Here is a 21810-nt window from a genome sequence, read left to right as displayed (position 1 = left end):
CACAAAATGCCTTATGTAGTCAAAGGCAGTACATATATGTGAGGCACTTACGAGTTATTACAACATCCTTGTATTCAACAAATCATACAATTGTAGTTGAATATACCGACTCTCATTCAGGCAAAGGCAACATGTCCTCAACATATTCAAAGTACCTATACCAGTTGTCGTGGAAAAGACACTATAGCACCTCCACAACCAACAATTATCCAACATCAGTCCAATTCACTTGCCATTCCAATCATCTCAATAGCTTCAACAATTAGTTTAGAAGTGGACGCCTTGCATGATTCTCCTGGATGACCTGATGTGCCTTCAATTGGTATAATTATCAGGTCGAAGCGGTGGCCCTTGATTTTGACATATATGACATCAGTAAGAACTCAATCATCCAAGGTTGAAATAATTAATTCTTTATTTAAACTAAAAATAGAAAATGATGATTATGGCATAATTAGGGAGTTGCTTATTGATTCTTGTACGAGCTTTAGGAAGAGAAAGTCAGACCAAATCATTATGTTTAGGGGTAGAGCGAGTGATTCTCAGTTCAACCAGATTCTGAACATTAAATTGGATGTGACTATTGAGTCTTACAAATTTCTTGATGAACAAGTGATCCCCTAAGCTTATAATGACGATCACGCAGAACTCGTAAGTAAAGGTAGAAAATATATTATATACAAGCCCCCCTACGGGCCATTGTAGAAGGACAATTATGCATCTAACATATCACATACATGCAAATATAGAAAGGGCTATGACAAACATGAGTTTCTAAAGTCGCCACAGAAGGCCCGCAAATACTACAAAAATATATGCCCCCATAATGTGCACTATAATTTTTATACACTTAAACACAAGAAATGCACATGCTATCATACACCCGTATGGGCCTCGATGAACATATTATGGGCACACACGTGACATCTAGAGAAGCTGTGCTGGTTAATAAATGAACCACAGTTCAAGCCCGATTCTTCTATATGGATAGATAGGAGTCGACACGACTCAAATAAACAAACGGATATACAATCAAGGTGTTGATCATAATATATATTTTATATGTTCATATTAAGTCTTTAAGATCTGTAACAAAAGAAATTCATCAACAAAAAACACACCCAACAAAGAACCCGATCCTCTGTCGGCAAGTTGGTAAAGTTGACAAAGTACAACAGACAAAATGCAATAATGACCCCCATACATCCCAATGATGACCGTCTTGAACGTAGATATCAACACGAGGGATTAATTTTAAAACTCCCCAAAAGCACTAGGGAGGCCGGGCGCAAATTTTCGAAGCCCACAATTTTATGTGACCAAACCATCTAACTAAGGTGACACTCTAATCTTATCTTCCATTGGAGCTACTACAATCTTTTCATGTAAATGCTCGCTTCGTATGTTGTCTGTAAGAGTAAAACTTCTCTTCAACCTGAGCATCCTCATCTCTGAAATACTTAACTTAAAATTATGCTTCTCTTTTAACGGCCAACATTCTACATCACAAAGCATTGCAGGTCTAAAAAAAATTAAAAAAAATAAAAATAAAAAAATAAAGCATTGCAGGTCTAGCACCATCTTAAAAATTTTTCTCATAAGTTTGGGAGAGATATTTCTATCACATAACAAGCCTGATTGCGTAACAATGCTTGATGAAAATTTCAAATGATGTCTTGAACTATGATAAAAAAAACTGAGGGATGAAAGCGTTGAATTTAGGAGAGTTTTTTGAGTCATCGCTGTTGAAGGAACTGCATATCGTGGAGATGGGGTATGAAAAAATCAATGGAAGGTTAAAGAATAATAATTATTGTTTGTTTATAATTGTTGTAATTTAGATCTTTGAAGGAAATTATATGAATTTTTTTTTAAAGATTTTATGGCCGTCTAATCGCCAATGCATTGCAGGAATCTATGGTGGTGGGATAATTGACTTTATAGGTTTTTATTAATATAGCAAGTGGATTTAGAACGACTTAAGAGGTATAAATCTTTATTATTATTATTTTTTTTTTTTTTGTTACTATGATTTTCACATGATCAAGTATAAATGTAGATGTAAATTTAGGGATCAAATTTTTTGGAATATTTAAATCAATGATCATTCAAACTTCGATATAGATTTCAACAAATTTATATTCAACTAAACGTTTCAACGAGATGAGCCCTTGAACATCAAAAGTGATATGATCTAACACCAAATTGATATTATCCAACTCCAAATAAGCCCAAATTAAACACCTAAAGCAAAATTAAAAATTTTTGGACATTTATATGATGACTAATTAATCTCCAAATCTTTCATGCACATAGTTCGATCGTGCATTTTGATGAGATGAATCAAATAAGCCTATGATCTCTTAATTATGACATCAATAAGATGTCTAAATGTTGAAATAATGATTTATAAACAAGAAAATTTACATTAACAGTGTAAATACAATATTTTAGGATTTTGAATAAATTTACTAAAATACCACTCTAAGAAAAATTATAATTCATCCCCCACTCTTTGCATGACTACGGCTCACAAAAAAATATTCGATGTGGACGTCAAATGCCGTCCGGAGACCAATCAGAACGAGTCACATCGGTACTTCGGCTCGATACCGCACTCGGTATTGCGGACATGACTCATTCTAATTAGTCTCCAGATGTATAGGTGTGTTCGACGTCCGCACATAAATTAGCCTTTGAAAACTCTCCTTATAAAAAATATACCCAACGTAAGTGTATCAGGCTTTCCTTGTAGATGTTGGGAGGGCATTTCAGCCCATTTTATTAAAATCTAATAAAAAAATTATCTCGATTTAAATGGTCTTTTAATCTATATTTGACAAGCTTCAAAGTATTTAAAAACAAATAAATGATAAAAAGTCTTCAGAGATGAATTATTCATCAATAAAAAAGTCTTTGCCAAGGGCTGTGGCCAACCTGGCCGAGCAAATGGCTAATAGCTACAATTTTTTAGTCCATTGTTTCACGATCTGTAAATGCATAAAAACTTTAAACAACTAATTAGCTACCCTTTTGCTTTGGGTATCAAAATAGGTTGACGGGTCGAGTTTAAATTAGACCCGAATTTAATTAACCTGAACGTAACCCCCTTAATAAACAAGTCAAAAACTCCAACCCAAATCAGACCTATAGCAGCTCGAATGACCCGAACTCAACCCGTTAATATGTTTTGGTTAAAAAAAAAAACAACTTAAGGAAAAAATTATAAGTTATTAAGTATAAAGTTTGAGATATTTGATAAAAAAATAAAAAAGAATATACATAGAAGTGAAAAAAATGAAGGAAAAATATATTGAATGGGTCATGTTTGTATAAAAATGGGTTGGCAGGTCAGCTCGAATCTGATCCACTTAATAAATGGGTCAAAAACATAACCTGAACTAAACTTATTTATTAAACGGGTCAATCCGAACCCAAAATTTCTGTAAATTATATAAATTTTATTGACAGATCGAATCATTTTTTGGGCGAATTATTGCGTCCGGTCACCGGATGTCCGGATGTCCGGACATCCAATCCGGTGACGCCATGTCACCCAAATACATTGGGTCCTGATGTATTTGGGTGACGTGGAGACACTGAACGCAATAATTTGCAAATTTTTTGACACCTCTATTCCTACTAGCAAGTTGATAATTGACGGGTAGGTGCTTATTTTCAAAGCAATTTATACATATAAAAGAAGATGGGGTGCACACTGAACATTGAATGACAAGCATCACTTCAACAATACATATATAACATATGATTTGTCTGCTGACTTATCTTACAGCTGAAGCCGCTTAAACAAAACGCGATTTCATAGTTTATTTGAAATCTGATCACAAAACTGCTAAACGTGCAAGCAGCTTCAACTATTTCCAAACAACTTACTCATTGCATTATTATATGTAGAAAATTGGCTATCACCCTGGCCAATATTCCAGGACCTGATCACCTGGTTGTCCTCTAACAATAAAGAAAACTAGAAAAAAATTATTTTTAAGAAAATTAAGAAGATGTGCACGTTTTGGGTCAAGATTGCTTTATTAGATTTTAATCAAATAGATTTAGAAGTTGTTATGTTTTTGTTTAATTTATAATAACTTGTTTTTCTTCAAGTTTTTGGAGTGTGGATCCTTAGAAAAGTGCTGATTTGAACAATAACCTTACAATGCGAAGAAAATTTTGATTCATGTGATGATAAGAATGTGATTTACAATAAATAACAACAACAACAATATCAAGTCTTTATCCTTATACCTCCAACAAGGAGCAAAAATTAAAACAACTGCTAAGAAAATCGAACACCAGTGAAGAGGGCGAAGATGCCAGCCGGACTCATGAAATGACAAGAAGCTCGTGCAACCACCCAAAAACCAAGCAAGGACCATCCATTGGTAGTAGCAAATGACAAACTTAGTAGAAGATAACCAACAAGCAACAACCGACAAAACAAACAAAGGCTCTCGAACATAATGAGAAGAGAGACCACCACGTTTGCCAACAATCGAAGGCTATCAAGGTGGTGAACAAAAGTAGTAGCCTCAACATTGATCGGATCTCCTACAGTAAGCAAACAACACAAAAAGAAGGCTCATAACTGAAAAAGCATATCAACTAGGTGAGGAAAAAGAAAACATAAGAGAAGGCCACCATAGAGAACAATTTAATTCCTCTTCAATTTTCTCCCACTGTGTTTCCCACCTCCACAAGAGAAGGCTTGTTCCACAACATGCCTCACCTTCAAACCAAATAACTCTTGAAAATCATCCACATGCTCAACGACATCATCTCCAGCACCCTCGCAGACCAATGATAAAGAATCATCCAACCAATCAGATAATTCCTCGGTATTGTTATTCAAATTCAAAGCCAGATGAGTTTTCAATGAAGCATTAGAAATAATTGAAATTAGAACATCATTAATTGGAACATTTCCCTTAATAACCTCACAATTAGGAAACAAAGGCAATCCTAAAGAAGCCCAGGATGATTCAAGATTAGTCTCATTCAAATCGCTAGGTAACTTATTTTAAAATAATCTCGTTAACATCACACACTTCCATGTTTGCTTGGCATCAAAAACAAGAACAACAGTTGATGTTCTATCCTAAGAACCCACCCCATCAATAAGCGAGGGATCCAACCCCTCAAAAGGAGAAACAAACTTTATATTAGGATTATCTGAACCATCAACAACATTTAGGGCAGGAGCTAAAATGGGGCTAGATAAATGGTTCACAATAGTCAAATCAATAGTCATGCCCTCAAAATTGACACTAGGTAAACCAAACAGAGAAATAATATATGTTGGAGCATCCTTATGCATTTCCCCATCAACTTGAGAATCAATCCCAATAACCACATTGTGAACACTCGGCTTTGGAACAAGAGCAGGGGTCATCAGAGGATTAGTAACCATAGGATTAGGAAAATCAATTGCTTCTTAATCTAACACATCAACAGAGCCATTCCCCATATAAAGAGTAACATGATCAATAGCAATTAGAGGCACCTTGTGGGAATGGGGGTGAAGCAAACTACAATTATTTTTGGAATGACCCAGGGATTTGCAATGATCAGAAAAGGAAGGAAACTCCTCCAAAAAAAACTTGTTGAACATAACCTAGATTATCTGGACCAATCCAAACAGCCTCAGGGTAGGATTTGGAAATATCTAACTCGTCGAGGACCCGTGCAATAGACGGTTGCAAGCCAACAACGATAGCATGATCAATTTTAATAGGACGACCCAATAAAAGGCCTAAACCATGAAGAATGTGTGGGAAAAAAAGATGTGGCCTAAGGAGCCTTCAGGCTTTTCCAAGCTGTTTTGTACGAAATGAGCTGGAACATGAATTCCAAACTTATTAATTTGTACCCAAATCAAAATGATTGGAGACACCACTGAGATATCAAAAAAAGGCAATCATTTAATTAATTTCATGAAGCAACTGACAACAAATTAGAAACGATGGGGAAAAAACCCTACTATAATCCAAATCAATAAGCAGCTTGATTAAAACTTTCCTTGATATATGCACGTAGATATATGTGCAAAAAATATGACGATTAATGCATATACATCAGGATTTTCAACTTAAACTCGATAGAATCTGGTCAAAACTCTAACAACCAAAAATAAAGGAAAAAATATTTCATACAGCAGTATCAATACAATTCTTTATCTCACAACCTGATGTCAACTACATGAATCTTTTTTCACCATTGTGTCAAAAAATATAAAAAATTCATTCATACATAAGTCAATTCATTTTTCAACTGATTGAAATTTTATATTTCTTTCTTTGGAATATGAAAATCCATATTTCCCTTAAGAAAGTATCACTATAAACATGCAAAATCAATAAGCATTACAACTTTGTTAAGAAATTAATTTTTCAAACCTCCTTTGAATAACAACTATTATAAATTCCTAAATTGATGTCGGAGCTGCCTAACCCTATTAACTTCAACCCAGATTAAATTCCTATGGTAGTATGGTTATATTGGAATAATGTATTCTTATGTGTGCGTAGCCTAGTATGTTGCTATATATAATTTTTTAGTTGCGATTCCTATAGCATGCGTCCTGTCCATCGCCTGTTTCTTCCTTCCGTTTGATGTCATTTGGTATCAAAGCTGTCTAAGATGCCGCCTCAACGAAATCACCAGCTGTTTGTTCCAGAAGCAATGATTGAAGATATGCATTGATGGAAAATGTGGTTGTTGATAAGATGAAAGTGAGAAGTGTATCGAGCTGAAATACATTGCTCTTAGTGTACTTGCAATCAAGGTGGATGAACATTACTCGATCCCACTCTGAAGATACTAGCAAACAAAGCATCATGTCCTGGAATGCAATAATTGTAGGCTAAAATCAGAATGGATTGGATCTTGAAGCTAATGTCTTCTTCTCTAAAATGCTGAAAGATGCAAAAATAGTTCCAGATGATTTCACAATCACTAGTGTTCCATTAGCTTGTGCTAATCTTGAGAAGTTGAAGATGGATAGGCAAATTGATTCCGGGTGGATCTATCTGAACTAGTTCAACCAACCAAACCCACCTTATTGTTGCCAACCTGCCAGCGTACTACAAGCCTGAAGTTCCACCTACCCCAATAAAATGACGCTAGAGGTACTTAACCTTGTTCACTTCAGCCAAGATTAAACTCGTATGGTATTTGGTATGGTTGTATAGGAGTAATGTTATCTTATGTGTGTGTAATCTTGTATGTTATATATAATACTTATAATGAGGTTAGAAAACATAATAAATGATTTGAGTTTAGTTCTCGAGTGTTTTGTATCCTGATAACTTTAGGTAGTGTTATCTATCAAAGATATTCATTTTTGGGTATTATTTTTTAGCAGTGATTCCTATAGAGCACATCCTATTTGTCCCCCGTTTCTCCCTCCTGTCCGATGTCATAAATGTACCTGAAATCTTTATAATTAACATAACATTAAAATAGAATTAATTATCACAATAAAAAATTCTTTAAGAAAATCTAAATAAAGAATTCTATTCATATCCTTGGAATTCTTAGATTTCACTCAAACGCTAACCTTATTACAAAGGTTAACCACAAGGTAGTCAACATTAACAATTTTTTAATATTTAATTTTAGATTGGATCTAATACTCTCGGCTTCTTAATAATAACATAAAAATATAAAAAATAATATTCTTAATAAAGTTAGTTAATAAAATTAATAAATGTTCTCTTTTAGTAATTACAACATTAATGCCTCTCCCCAATAGTCACATAGCCGTAGCTCCACAAGAATTATTTACTGCTTATTTTATCAAAACAGTTTGTATTAGGAATATTGTTTAAATATTAAACAAAAAAAATTAATAATTATTATTAGATTAAAAATATCATTTGTTAAGTTAAAATTATATATTTTATAATAAATTAAATTAGATTATTTTTTTATTAATATTAAATTTATATATTCTGCTTTAGAAACCTGTATAAAAAAATTATGAAAAAGAAACATATTTTGTGGGTCTACAACATCTTTGTGCTTTAAATAAAAATATTTACAATGAAGACCTAAATCAACAGTATAAGCTAACAAATATTATATTACAAACAAATAAAAAATTTTAATAATAGCTATAAAGTTAATAGAATAACCTAATATTTTTAAACATTTATAGCAGTAGATAGAAAATTTACCATTTTAATATTACATAAATTTATTTCAGACTAACATCTGTAATAAATAAATCAAGAGAGCAGATCATTATTTTTGAAGCCTCTTATCAATAGATAACAGTTTTGGGTGTTTTCTACAAAATTTCCCAAAGTTCAATGGATTGTCTCAATTCAGGCTTAAACTAATCTCTAAGACTTGATATTCCATAAATCATAGAAGCAGAACATTTGCTTTCTTTGAAACCAATATGTTCCTTCCACAAAGAGAGCCCTACTGATCTCAGCAGGAATCTAATGAATTCCCAAATAATTCATCTTCCTTTTGGCAGGCAAGTCTTTCCCCAGGCTCTTTTCTCAGTTCTTCTACTATCGGCATCAGCCATCCTTCTCTTCATTTCCTTCTACTTCAGCAACCTCTTAGCTCCATTCCAGAACAAATTCTCAGTTCCTTCCTCCTCTACTTTGTCAACACTGCTCTTGTTACCTAATACTTCTTCTTCTTCTTTTGTTTCTTCATCCTTGTCTTCTTTCCCCTTCTCCACCTCCTCTTCTTCTTCTTCTTCTTCCACATCCACTTCTGATAAAAAATGCAACATATCGAAAGGGGAATGGATCAGAGATCCAAAGGAGCCATACTACAGCAACATTACATGCTGGATGATACAGGAGCACCAGAACTGCATGAAGTATGGGAGGCCTGACATGGAGTTTTTGAATTGGAGGTGGAAGCCAGATGGCTGCGAGTTGCCGGCCTTCGAACCGGTTCGATTTCTTGAGCTTGTGAGGGGGAAGTCCCTAGCCTTTGTGGGGGATTCTCTCGCCAGGAACCATATGCAGTCATTGATGTGCCTTTTGTCCAGGGTAAGTCCTGCTTTCAGCCATTTTCTTCTTCTCTGATGACCTTAATTTGCTTTAATCTCTGAAGGTTCTTGTAGATGCATAATTACTTGTGTTTTAGAATGAAATTTGCTAGCAGAGTTATGGTTTTAAACAATCTATTAGAATGTCTCATGAAGGTTTTATTCTGAGATTAAGAGGTAAAAACGAACCAAATCCATGTTAATTACCAACGGTAACATTAGTAGGAGGACTAATTAATTTAATGATACTTTAGTTTTTTAAGTTTTAGTTAATGAAAAAGATTAGTAATTAATTGTTTATCCGTAAGGCTATCTTTTTGCAAGCAAAGTTCTACTGGCACAAATATTTTTTTATTTGTAATTAACCAGTGATTAGCAAAGGCCATTGGATTAATTAATTACCTAATTGTCAACCTGATGCCTGTTATTAATTATTGTAATTTGTTAAAAGTATGTCTGTGCTATAATTTCAAAGAATAATGACCAAAAATATCATTTAAATACTAAATGTTAACATGATTAGTTCGAACAATCTGTCAAAGTCTTAGTTAATAGCACATGATTACAGATTAAACAAGCAACCACCAAAGTGATTAGCAAATTAATTTAGTAGATGTAGACTCATTAACATATTGATTAAGAAAACGGATTAAGATTTCTTCTACCATTAATGATGAAGTGCCAATGCGTTGCCTAAAGATAGTAATCTGATAATTTTTTTTATCTCTGAATGACATGACCTCGAATAGTGCTCCTTCAACTACTCTCCATTGCCGCAACCTGTGAGCTTACAGTTGTGAGAAGCAGCTCTGTCATTTATTGGTTTCAAAGGAAGACTATTTAAACATGTAAACAAATCGTTCTTGCCACGTTGTTAGAACCAATATTAAAATATCATTTTTTGCACATGCTAAAAGTTTTCTATATTAGAGAGAGAGAGAATAGATATAAAAAGTTAAAAATTTATAATCAATTTATAAATTGTTGGGATTTTTTATTTGATTAGATTTTCTTCACTCCAACAAGGCTTAGTGGTGGATTATTATTTTGTTATTTTAGAATTTATTTATCTTTTTTTCTTGTCGATTCGGGGTGTGGATTATTAAAGATATATAATGAAAATAAATGATATGTCATAGTCCCATCAAATCGAGTCGATTTGGGAGTGAGTAGCCCACTTTGAACCCACCTAGAAGGTTAGGTGATGCGAAGATGTATGGTAGAGTTTCGACTAAATGGTTGAGACAAATAAATTTATTTGGTGTAATGGAGTGTAGGAGGGCCAAAAGGAAGTGATTTGGGGCTTAGGGAACTTTGGGAAGCTTTGTTCTAAAGATAGTTGAGAGCTATAAATAGGAATGAGATTTGGGTTGATTTTAGATGTTTATTTTTGTATGATGTTTAAGGAAATTTATGTCAAAAATATGAGGGGTATGTAAGGAATTTTTATTGCCTCAGGTTACCTGACGTAGAGATACATCAGGTAGCTTATAATATATCACTACGTGCTCTTACTCTTTACCGCGCGGCCCGATGACCCAACCCGGAACGAATATGCTCCGTATTGCTAGGTAATACTCGGTATTTTCTCAGTATTTGCTCGGTATTGCTCGGTATTTGATTGGTATTTGCTCGGTATTGCTCGGTATTACCATCGGCCACGTTCGCTACTCCACCGCCGGTTCCGCCTCCTCCCTCGCCAACGTCCAGCCCTTCCACAAGTTCCACATTCGGCCGGATAAGCTTGACCTTGCGCTGCGCGACTTCGATGTATCTCTCCGACCGGGTCTCCTCGAACGCGTCATATGTCGTTGCGGCCCCGCCGCTGATCTTGCCATCTCTTTCTTCTTGTGGCTCTCCCGTCGCAGACCTGATCTCCCCCAATCTGCCGCCGCCCACCGCGCCCTCCTCTCCTCCCTCACGCGTGCCCGTCACTTTGGCGCCTCCTGGGCCCTCCTCGATCGGATGCGCCGCGAACTCCCCGATGCCCTTACCACCGACGTCTTCGTCGCCCTCATTCGCCGGTTCGCCGCAGCCCGTATGGTTTCCAAGGCCGTTCAGGTACTTGATGAAATGACAGGAGGAGGCGGAACCGGCGGTGGAGTAGCGAACGTGGCCGATGGTAATACCGAGCAAATACCGAGCAATATCGAGCAAATACCGAGTAGTACCTAGCAATACCGAGCAAATACCGCGCATATTCGTTTCGGGTTGAGTCGTCGGGCCGCGCGGTAAAGAGTAAGAGCACGTGACGATATATTATAGGCTACCTGATGTATCTCTACGTCAGGTAATTTGAGGCAATAAAAATTCGTATGTAAGAGCTTTGTAGGTTGGTGTATAGAAGTTTCTAGGATTAAACAAGATCTATAAAAAAGTAATTAGATTGGAGTTGATATTAGGTGGCTAATTTTATGTGGATACTAAGGCTTCGTTTGGGACGGCTTTTTTACTGCTTCTTGAAGCAGCTTTCTAGTACAAAAATTTTAATTTTTATACTAAAAAATTGCTTCAAGAAGCAATAAAAAAAGCCATATCAAACGAAGCCTAAGAGATGGTTATGTAGGAAAATATGATGGTTATAGATGTTTTATGATTGAGTTAAGATGTAGGAAAAATAGTGCACGAGTTTTTTTAGGTTTATAGTGTGAAAGTTTTGTTGCGTGTATAAAGTCAGTGAAAAAATTAGTGGTTACATTGTGATATATTTTAATTTGTAGAGAGTATGAGAAAAAAGATAAATGTATAGAAATTTTGAGAGAAGCTCCAAAATATTCGAGGAGTGGAAATGTAAATAAAAGGAAGAAAATATAAAGATAAGAATGATAGCAGTAATAATAATAATTTTCTCACAGAAGATGATAGTTTATCAAAAGCATGCTTACAACATAACATTCTTCATATTTAAAAGTGGACGAAGGATGAGAAGACGAAATATTAAAAGTTAAGTAGAACATATATCATAATATGCCAGAGAGTTTTTAAGCACTTGATTTTTAAAGTAGATCATAGTTTATCGATTTGCTTCTTTTGAATATAAGCAAACAATCTGATCTCTTAAATGGATTCAAGAAGCTTCTAATTATTTTTTTGAGTGCTTGATTTAGTTCATTTAGACTCAAATTTAGAAATTTTTGGTAGTATCTCATCTCATTGATATTCTAGTCTATGCAAAAAGTTAGTAGAAAAAAAGAGTTTAGATGGCCTTGAAGTCAATTTTTAAAGTTTTTTATGTAAAGGTTTTAGTACATTAAGATCCAAGTATAGCATCAGGATTCATATTTTAATGAATTAATTTTAATTACATATCAATTAGTAGAATAAAGACTTGATGTTATTGTTATTGTTGTTGTTTTTATTGTTGTATCAATTATATTTTAGAAGATTCATACATATCACCTTGATTTTCAATTGCTTAAATCAAAAGGTATAATATATCTAATACAAAAACCGGTAAAATATATTTCTTACTTGCTAGAAAGCAATTGAGCTCCTAATATGTTCCAAAAGAATAACTACTGATCATGTAAAACATTGTCTTATCTCATTTTCTTTCTTCCACTATGTTTTGGAGTGTGGATTGAATGACATCAAAGTTTGGCAAATCATTTAGAGATAAAATTTATTTTTTATCTTAAATTTTAAATCTTTTTGTAAGTGTCAACTATTTGTTCTTAGACATCAATATATTTTTCAAATGTCTCTAGAATATTATATGTATGGATATAACATCCCATCTAATATATACTTTAACTATTTTTTTCTGATGACAACATTTCATGGAAATCATATAACACCATGCATTTCAGGTGGAATATCCAAAGGACATATCCAACACCTCTGATGAGAACTTCAAACGCATGTTTTATACAAACTACAACTTCACCATCTCTATTTTTTGGTCTCCATTCCTAATAAAAGCTAGGGAAACAAATCCACAAAGCTCATCAAGGGTTAACTATATGTGGAACCTCTACTTGGATGAAGTAGACACTAAATGGGCAACCCAAATAGACGAATTCGACTACTTGATCATATCGGCAGGTAATTGGTTCACTCGACCATCATTATTCTACGAAAAGGGTCAGCTTATTGGGTGCAACTATTGTGATCAATACAACAATGTAACTCAACTAACATTACATTACTCTCATAGAGAAGCGTTTAAAACTGCTTTTCACGCCATTAACAAACTCAAAAAATTCAAAGGTATCATTTTTCTAAGAACTTTATCTCCTTCACATTTTGAGAACGGAGAGTGGAATAAAGGAGGTAATTGTGTCAGGCAAAGACCGTTTCAACGTAACGAAACAACATTCGAGGGTTTCGAGCTCGAGTTTTATAAGGCTCAAATCGAGGAGTTTAGGGTTGCAAAGGAAGAAGGGAGGAAAAGGGGGTTGGAGTTCAGGTTATTGGATACAACAGAAGCTATGGTTTTAAGGCCCGATGGGCATCCTAGCCGGTATGGGCATTGGGCTCAAGAGAACGTCACCTTGTACAATGACTGTGTCCATTGGTGCTTGCCAGGGCCTGTTGATGTATGGAATAGCTTTCTCTTGTATAATTTATAGGCACCTAAAAAATGATTTGATTTAATCATTTTCCTCACTTTAATTGTTTTTTAGAGATGGCAAATTATGTAAGGATCTATAATTTGTTTTTAATTTATATTCATTAATTAAAATTTTTATTTTGTGCAAGAGCATTGAATAGTGAATAACATTAACAAGAGGTTTGGCCTTGTTTGGTAATGCTTATTTTCTGTCTATGATTTCAACAGCACATACACTTATATATATGAAGAAGTTTATAGATTTACATATAAAAAAATGATCATTTAATTCAATATAAATAAAATACACAATATAATCATGTTAAATCATATGAAATCTTAGCAAATGATGTGATAATTATTAAATATTGGATAAATAAATAGATGTTTGATATGTACTTATTAGAGAGGCTTAGATATATTTATATATATAATTTCTATTGTTTCTTTGTTTAGGTAATCAAGTAATTTTAAAAAGATTATATTATTGCATTTTAGCTAGCATCTATCCTCATATGTTTTGAATTTATAATTCTTAAATGTCTTAGAAATATTTAATAAATATTTTACAATTTTTGGGTATTTTAGTAATTTTGATTTGCATATGTTGATAAAATATTTTGTCTTTTTTTTTTTCTCTTGTGAAAGGAGACTCAAATTTTAGTAACTTTAAATTAATTTCAGTCAGAAATAATTAGATGTTATATGGGATTTCAAAAAAAATAATCAAGTCATCTAAATTTTTTTTAGATGTAAAAAATATTTATAAAATATATTTGTGAATCATATTTTGTCAAAATATATGATGTAAAAACCCTAAATTTGCTATCTACATTAATAACTTCACATGTACATTTCTATAGGTATATGCATATTGCCCAAATAAATCACCACCACTCAACTATCATAAATTGAGCTAATCTTGACCATTGATGGAAAACATATATCTACTACAACGTACAACTAACATCTTTATCTGAGTTTGTGAAAACATATATATATCTACTACAATGAGTAGAGTATGTTTTCATAAACTCAGAAAAAGATGCTAGTTGTTGTAGTAGATATCAGAAAATATATGATGTCATAAATTTTTTTTATTATAATTATACTTATGATTGTCTAATCATTTAATTATATTAAAGAATAACATACATATTGTGACTATCATAGGTTAGTCTGTGTGGAATCTAATTGTGTAGATCAATCAAGTTATACTGTTATCTAGAACCTCAGTTCAATTTGTTGTGCTCGCTGGGGGGTGCGTGTCATACAATGTCCATGCGTTGTATACCCAAGCACCCCGACGTTGTGTTCCTAAGTGCCACAGCATTGTGTTCTCGAGCACTCGGCCGGTGCTGCAAAGTTTGTTGGGAGAAGCGATAGAGAGCTTAACACCACGACGCTCTAAATTTGGCGCCACAGTGCTCTAATTTCGACGCTGCAGCGCTGTTAGATGGACATATGACGAATGTTTGAACACTGCAATACTTCGAGGTAGACTAGCCATTTTTTTTTTCTTAAGGGTAGCATCCCTTGGTATTATTTACTTAACTTTCTCTTTTATTTTGTGTATGAGAATAGTATATGAATCAAGAGAAGGAAGGAAAGAGCAAAAGAGAAGAGGGATCTGTAAGAATACCTCCCAATTTTCATAGTGGGTTTTGAATTTTTCCACATTAAATCCTGGTGCCCTCTTATTTCCGTTGTTTTATATTTCTTGTTTTGTGTTGGCTACATGGCTTACTTCCGCCCCCAACACCATAATCAATATTTAAGATATTCAACTCAATATAATTGATGGCTTAATTATTCATAAACATCTGACTCACTATTATTCAACTCAGCCTGAGTAATTAAACAATTGATTAAGAATAGAGACAAGACATATCATCATTCAATCTTCGAAGATTTTTTAATATATTCAGAAACATAATTAAGCCGTCCTACCAAAATGTCCCTTCAATAATTGAACTCTTAATTAAGCACGATTGATCAATCTAAAGATAATCAAGCAAAATTTAATTGCATTCATTTGAATAATTTATAGACAAATGACTTAATTATCAATAAAAAAAGTTAATTAAGAAGTAATTAGACAAATGACTTAATTATCATCTGAATTGGTTGAATGTTTCGTCGGATTGTGATTATGAATTCGAATTTTCTGAATGTGGCTTGACCTCTTCGGATTTTTGTGGGGGTTCTTACCCTGGTAACGTTCTCACTCTGGTTCATGCTAGACCGGCTTTATCTGTTGCATCTCGGGGAAGATTTCGTGGAAGAGGCCGACGTAGATGTTAATATGCTTGGGCTCTGTTGTTTTTTTCCTGTTCTCTTTATGGTTTTATGTGCGTGTTTGCTGCTCGATTTGTTGATGCGTTGGATTAAGGGATATGATGTGGTCGGGGCTCGCGTCACTGTCGTCTTGCTGGTGGCAACCTTTGGTGTGGTTTTTTTCGGGTCTGTTGGTAGTTGGTCGCTGCTCCCACCTTACTGGATGGTCCGTGCGTGGCTTCAAGGTTGCTGGAAGCCTTGGTCGATTACTGAGCCCGCCTTTTTGATTGTATTTTTCCTCTTATTTATTTTTTCCTTCTCTTCTACTGTTGTAACCTCAGTTTTTTTATTTATTAAATTCTCTTTTTCTTAAAAAAAAAAAAAGATATATGCCTAGTCGCCCCCTCTAGGTGGTTGACCAACGTTTATGATGAACATTTGTCAAAAATAATTAGAAACAAGTTTTTAATTGAAATTGTCTAAACAGAGAAATATTAATGAGACTCAGATCCGCTTGGGACTGCTATAATTTTTTCTAAATGTGATTATAAACTTGTTGTTAGGGGTGTCAATATTTGACACGACACGAAAACCCGACCTGGAAAATCCGGGTTGAACCCGACCCGATTTCAAAACGGGTCGGGTTCGGGTTCCAGAAATCGACCCGCCCAAGAAATTCGGCCTTAAGAAGACTACTTGACGCAAATGGTCTAAACAAATTATCACAATATATATCAGGATTTTATAATAATCTTCTATAACAACACAAAGAATTTATAAAAAGAATCAAATAATAAACTCGAACATAAATGCAACCATTAATTATAACAATTTATTAATTACAGAGGGCCTCATAGTAAAAATTCTTCATTAATTAACTAATTATGCTTTACATTTTGGATATTCCACGTGGCAAGCTATTGAGCAATAGAAAGGCAAAAATAAACAATAATTCAACCACCGGATTTAGGCTTAAAATTAAAACAAGGATAAGCACAGCATAAACCACTTTTTCTTATATTTTTGGTCTATCATATGAGGCGGCCTGAAAAGTCTCCCATCAAATTCTCTCCACCTCTCTTTCTCCATCTTCCCCTCTCTTTTTGCAAACATAATTCCTTCTTCCAAAGAAGGATTTCATGAAGACTCGAGGCATCGAGATCTCCTATGGGAGGCCAATCTTCAATTTCTTCGCTGCTCTGAAGGTTTTTCTTCTCACAGCTCTCATCGTCCTCTTCCTCAATGTCACCTTCACTCTCTATACAAATGTTTCTACACATTATTATACCTATCCTCATCCCCCTTTCTTAAAGATTACTTCTTCCTCCACCTTCTCTATTTCTTCTTCTTCCACCTTTTTCTCCTCTTCCTCTTCTTCCTCATCATCTTCTTCTTCCTCTTCTTCTTCTTCTTCCTATGATCCTAAATCCAATCCATCTCCTCCTCCTCCACCTCCTATACTAAACCCTTCTTCCTCTTCTTCTTATTCAAATTCATTGACAATCAATCCACCTCCTCCATTGTTAACATCTTCTGCAAAACCAGTTCCTTCTCCTCCCAAATTACAGAAAACTTCATCTTCCACTTACAATCAATCAACAGCCAAAAGAAAGAGATATGTAAAAGGATGTGATCTCTCAAAAGGAGAATGGGTTGCAGACCCAAACGCACCATACTACACAAACTCAACATGCTGGACGATACAAGAACATCAAAACTGCATGAAATATGGAAGGCCGAATTTGGATTTCTTAAAGTGGAGATGGAAGCCAGATGGGTGCGAGTTGCCCCTCTTAGAACCAGCGGAGTTCCTAGACTTCATGAGGGGGAAGAACCTGGCTTTCATTGGAGACTCCTTGGCTAGAAACCAAATGCAGTCCTTGATGTGCCTTCTCTCTAGAGTAAGCTAATTTTAACGCATTTGTTTTTTCTAAGGAACTAAGGCTTCGTTTGGACGGCTTTTTTATTGTTTTTAAAATAAAATTTTAGTAAAAAATAAAAAATTTTGTACTAGAATTTCGCTTTAGAAAATAGTAAAAAAATCGTCCCAAACGAAGCCGTTGCTTTCTATTTTATAAGAGCAATTTTCTATTTGTTCACGCTTGAAATGGCAATTGGCAAGCATAGATAATGAGGGTCATATAATCGTGAGCAAACGCATATATTTCTTTAATGGTTATTTTATTACTTAGAGTTGTTGACGTGGATTATTTAATTTGATTAATTGGGTGTTATGATTGGATTTATTCAAAATTAATATAATATTTTGATTGATTATATATTGTTTTTATTTTAAAATATAATGTAATGATTATTAAATATTTTGTTCCAATTTCTCTCGTTAATGAATAAAGATAGGCACAAGACCTTCTCATTGACTTTGTTGAGCTATAATAAATTTGCTATTGTAACTAAAACTACATATATGAGAGATTAACTAAACTAAGTATCTATTTGGGACGACTATAGTATTTTATAAAGCTGATTGTGAAGTTGTTGCAGGTAAATTAACTTAGGCTTCATTTGAGACAATTTTCTTGCTGCTTCTTAAAACAAATTTTAATATAAAAATTAGTTTTCTTAACTAAAAATTTGATTTAATAAGCAGTAAGAAAGCCGTCCCAAACGATGTCATAGTTACTTTAGTTGCAAAAAACAGCTTTCCATTACAAAAAATTTTAAAAAATTATGAGAAAACAGTAACCGAACGAATTTCTAAATTTTGTTATCTGAAAAACAAAACAATGAGAAAATTGTCCGGACAAACAGACGCTAAGATATCCAATTTTATTTTCAGAGAGAGAAAACTAATACATCTAACAAAATAGAATAAATAATGCACACATATAATATCATCTTTTTATAAGAAAAAAACAAATGGATTTCATTAATGAAAAAAGAATTTTATTCAATGACAAGAACCTGAGAAGTCCAGCTACAAAGCATTTTAGATGGCAATATTCAATTGAACACAACAAATACATAAAGATATGGATATATACAACGAACAAAGATGATGTGTATTGATGTGATATTGGCTATTATGACAGTAGAAGAAAGCTTCATATTATCTTCTGTAGATGCCCCTATTGATTAAATATTTTTCTTCCACTAGCAAAGTTTTGTTCAAGTCTGGCTGTTTTCCATATAAAGTAGAACCAAATGAAATGGACAATCAACTAGCTAGTTATAAAATATCAGAGGCATGCTTGAAGCATACGCTAGTGAGGAAAGCAACGTTTGAACAATATCAAACACTTTAGCCATAACCTATAACCAGTATTATTAAATATAAGCCTTTTAAGTGGGTAATATATTTTGCCCTTTTTCTAACTTTTTTCTCATTTTTTTTTTATTTTAGTTAATATTTACTTATACCTCTTAGTTTTGATTTTTAACTAATTAAATTTTACTATTTAGCCACATTCAATAAATTAGAATATTATAATACAAAATGTATCAAGATAGGCTTCCAAGTTCTTGATTTTTTTATTTTTTGGACATGGTGAGCGCTTGAACTCAGCCTACCGATGTCCTATTTAGAAGAGTAGTTATATTTGATCTGATCTATATTAAAAAGTTGAAGGTATGCTTGAAAAGATTTGGCTAGAAAACATTAGAAATGAAATTTTTTATTAGATTTAAATGAAAATTTGACTCATAATAAAATACAATGAAAAAAAATGATGCACATAATCATCCCCACAGTGTGGGAAAAATTTTTAATGTTATTGTTGTCTCATAATAAAACACAATGAAGAAAAATGATTCACATAGTCAACCCCACAGTGTGGGAAAATTTTTTAATGTTATTGTTGTTGTTGCACTTGAAATTGTTTCCAATCATTGTATTATGAGTAAAATTTGAACGGTTCATGCTTTTGAGTTTATTCTGAGATTAGTGCAGTTCAAGATATCATATACATTATAGAACGCGTTAATCTTGATATAAATCTAAGAATTTTGAAACTCAGCTTTATATATTTTATAAATAAAATCTTCTCATATAAATTTTTTATATCTTGTTGTTGCACGTGAAATTGTTTCCAATCTTTGTATTATCAGTAAAATTTGAACGGTTCATGCTTTTGAGTTTATTCTGAGATTAGTGCAGTTCAAGATATCATATACATTATAGAACGCGTTAATCTTGATATAAATCTAAGAATTTTGAAACTCAGCTTTATATATTTTATAAATAAAATCTTCTCATATAAATTTTTTATATCTTTAGGTTGAGTATCCAGAAGAAATATGGCCTGCAGCAGAAAACGTGACACAAATGTTCTACAAAAATTACAATTTCACCATCTGGGCTTTCTGGTCCCCCTTCCTTATAAGAGCCCAGGAGACAAAGACAGTTAAGAACTACGACATGTGGAGCCTCTACCTTGACGAGCCCGACCCATTTTGGCAACCTTACTTGGCCCAATTTGACCTCATCGTCCTCAATACCGGCAACTGGTACAACCGACCCGCCCATTTTTTCGCCAAGCAAAAGCTCATCGGCTGCCACTATTGCCTCGTCAAGAACGTACCTTTCATGAGCTTATACAAAGCTCACCGAAGAGCCTTCCGCACTGCTCTCGACGCCATTGTTGACAACAAAAAGAGCTTTAAAGGGGTGACCATTGTGCGCACGGTTTCGCCGTCGCACTTTGAGAGAGGGGAGTGGAACAAAGGCGGGGATTGCAAGAGAACGAAGCCGTTTGGGCGGAGGCAGGCGAAGCTTAAAGGGATGGATTTGGAGTTGTATAAGGATCAGTTGAAGGAGTTTTGGAAGGCGAAGTGGGAGGGTAATGAGAAGGGATTGGAGTTCAGGTTGTTGGATACAACGCAGGCCATGGTGTTGAGGCCGGATGGGCATCCGAGCAGGTATGGCCATTGGCCGCATGAGAAGAGGGTTTTGTATAATGACTGTGTGCATTGGTGTCTTCCAGGGCCGGTGGATATGTGGAATGATTTGTTGTTTCAGGTGTTGAGTATCTGAGAAGATTGGGGGCAAGAGAAGGAAGATAAGCAATTTTTCATGATTCTTTTTAATTTTTTTATTCAATTTTACAATTGCCATTCTTTGACATTGAATGATGTATAAAATAGGATTTGAAGTTTTTTTTTTTCAGGTTTTTAATTTCTCTGTTATATCTGTGTTTAAGGATATCTTTATTCAGAATTCTTCTCAATAAAATTTCATGAATGTTGTTCCAAATAGTCATTATTTCTTTCAAAGCAAGTGCTACTTATAATTCTGTATCAATGTAAGAGATTTTTAATTACTCATAGCCGTTATTATCTCATTTTCTTAACACCTGCAAAGTATTGATCTTACCTTTTTTTCAGCAAATGTTGCTCTCTAAATCTCTATACTCTATGGCAGGCACAGCTAGCAAGTCTCTCAATATTGTTGTTTTGCTATAAATCGTTAGTCAAAAGTTGTAAAATTTCTCCCTACTATACTTGTGTGATAGAAATAGAGTATTCCTTTGGAAATAAGAAGAGTAATATACATTTTTTACTGAGAAACAAATATAAGCGTTTCAAAGCTACAACAAATAGCTTTACCAAATTATAAGTGTATATGTTTTACTCCTGGAAATTGCCAGCCTGAAGTGCGCCTTTTATTCCAATTTTAAGCATGCAAGACATCACAATTCAATGAGTTTCCTAAGAAAAGTGGTACTATTTTTTTTGGAACGGGGTATCTACCCACAGTTACTTCAAAGGAAGCGCTTGACGGCGTAACTAATCCCTCAGCAGAATTTTGCAAGGCCACTCACCGGCATTGGACCCGTATTTGTTTTGCTCCACTGAAGAGGTGAGGCCGTAATAGAGGAGATTCGAACCCAGAATGTAGAATTCCCAACTGTGTCCGGTGGGTGGAACAAGTTTTTCAAAATTCATCTTAGTGCATTCTTTGAAATCAAGTACTTATTAAGTACTATACAATTCA

General features: G+C 34.1%; 2 protein-coding genes across 2 annotated transcripts; both read left to right on the top strand.

Annotated features, from left to right (window-relative positions):
• The first annotated feature begins 8136 nt into the window (after window positions 1-8136).
• On the top strand, window positions 8137-13665 carry LOC110114494 (protein trichome birefringence-like 19). The gene is made up of 2 exons (XM_020847393.2): window positions 8137-9032; window positions 12841-13665. Exons 1-2 carry the CDS (start codon window positions 8466-8468, stop codon window positions 13600-13602), a joined length of 1329 nt encoding a protein of 442 aa, XP_020703052.1. The 5' UTR covers window positions 8137-8465; the 3' UTR covers window positions 13603-13665.
• A 2992-nt stretch (window positions 13666-16657) lies between these two features.
• On the top strand, window positions 16658-21069 carry LOC110114506 (protein trichome birefringence-like 19). The gene is made up of 2 exons (XM_020847420.2): window positions 16658-17761; window positions 20095-21069. Exons 1-2 carry the CDS (start codon window positions 17000-17002, stop codon window positions 20848-20850), a joined length of 1518 nt encoding a protein of 505 aa, XP_020703079.1. The 5' UTR covers window positions 16658-16999; the 3' UTR covers window positions 20851-21069.
• Window positions 21070-21810: the final 741 nt, after the last annotated feature.

The sequence above is a fragment of the Dendrobium catenatum genome, unplaced genomic scaffold, assembly GCF_001605985.2.
Source record: "Dendrobium catenatum unplaced genomic scaffold, ASM160598v2 fragScaff_scaffold_1608, whole genome shotgun sequence".
Lineage (NCBI taxonomy): Eukaryota > Viridiplantae > Streptophyta > Magnoliopsida > Asparagales > Orchidaceae > Dendrobium > Dendrobium catenatum.
The sequence above is the reverse complement of the archived record's forward strand: the minus strand, read 5'-3'. Positions and strand labels throughout refer to the sequence as shown.

What these genes read in the sequence shown, in the direction of transcription:
- LOC110114494 (XM_020847393.2), top strand. Translation starts at nt 8,466, where the DNA reads ATGAATTCCCAAATAATTCATCTTCCTTTTGGCAGGCAAGTCTTTCCC. An exon ending in TGATGTGCCTTTTGTCCAGG is followed by an intron (nt 9,033 to 12,840) that starts GTAAGTCCTGCT and finishes CATGCATTTCAG; the next exon opens with GTGGAATATCCAAAGGACAT.
- LOC110114506 (XM_020847420.2), top strand. Translation starts at nt 17,000, where the DNA reads ATGAAGACTCGAGGCATCGAGATCTCCTATGGGAGGCCAATCTTCAAT. An exon ending in TGATGTGCCTTCTCTCTAGA is followed by an intron (nt 17,762 to 20,094) that starts GTAAGCTAATTT and finishes TTATATCTTTAG; the next exon opens with GTTGAGTATCCAGAAGAAAT.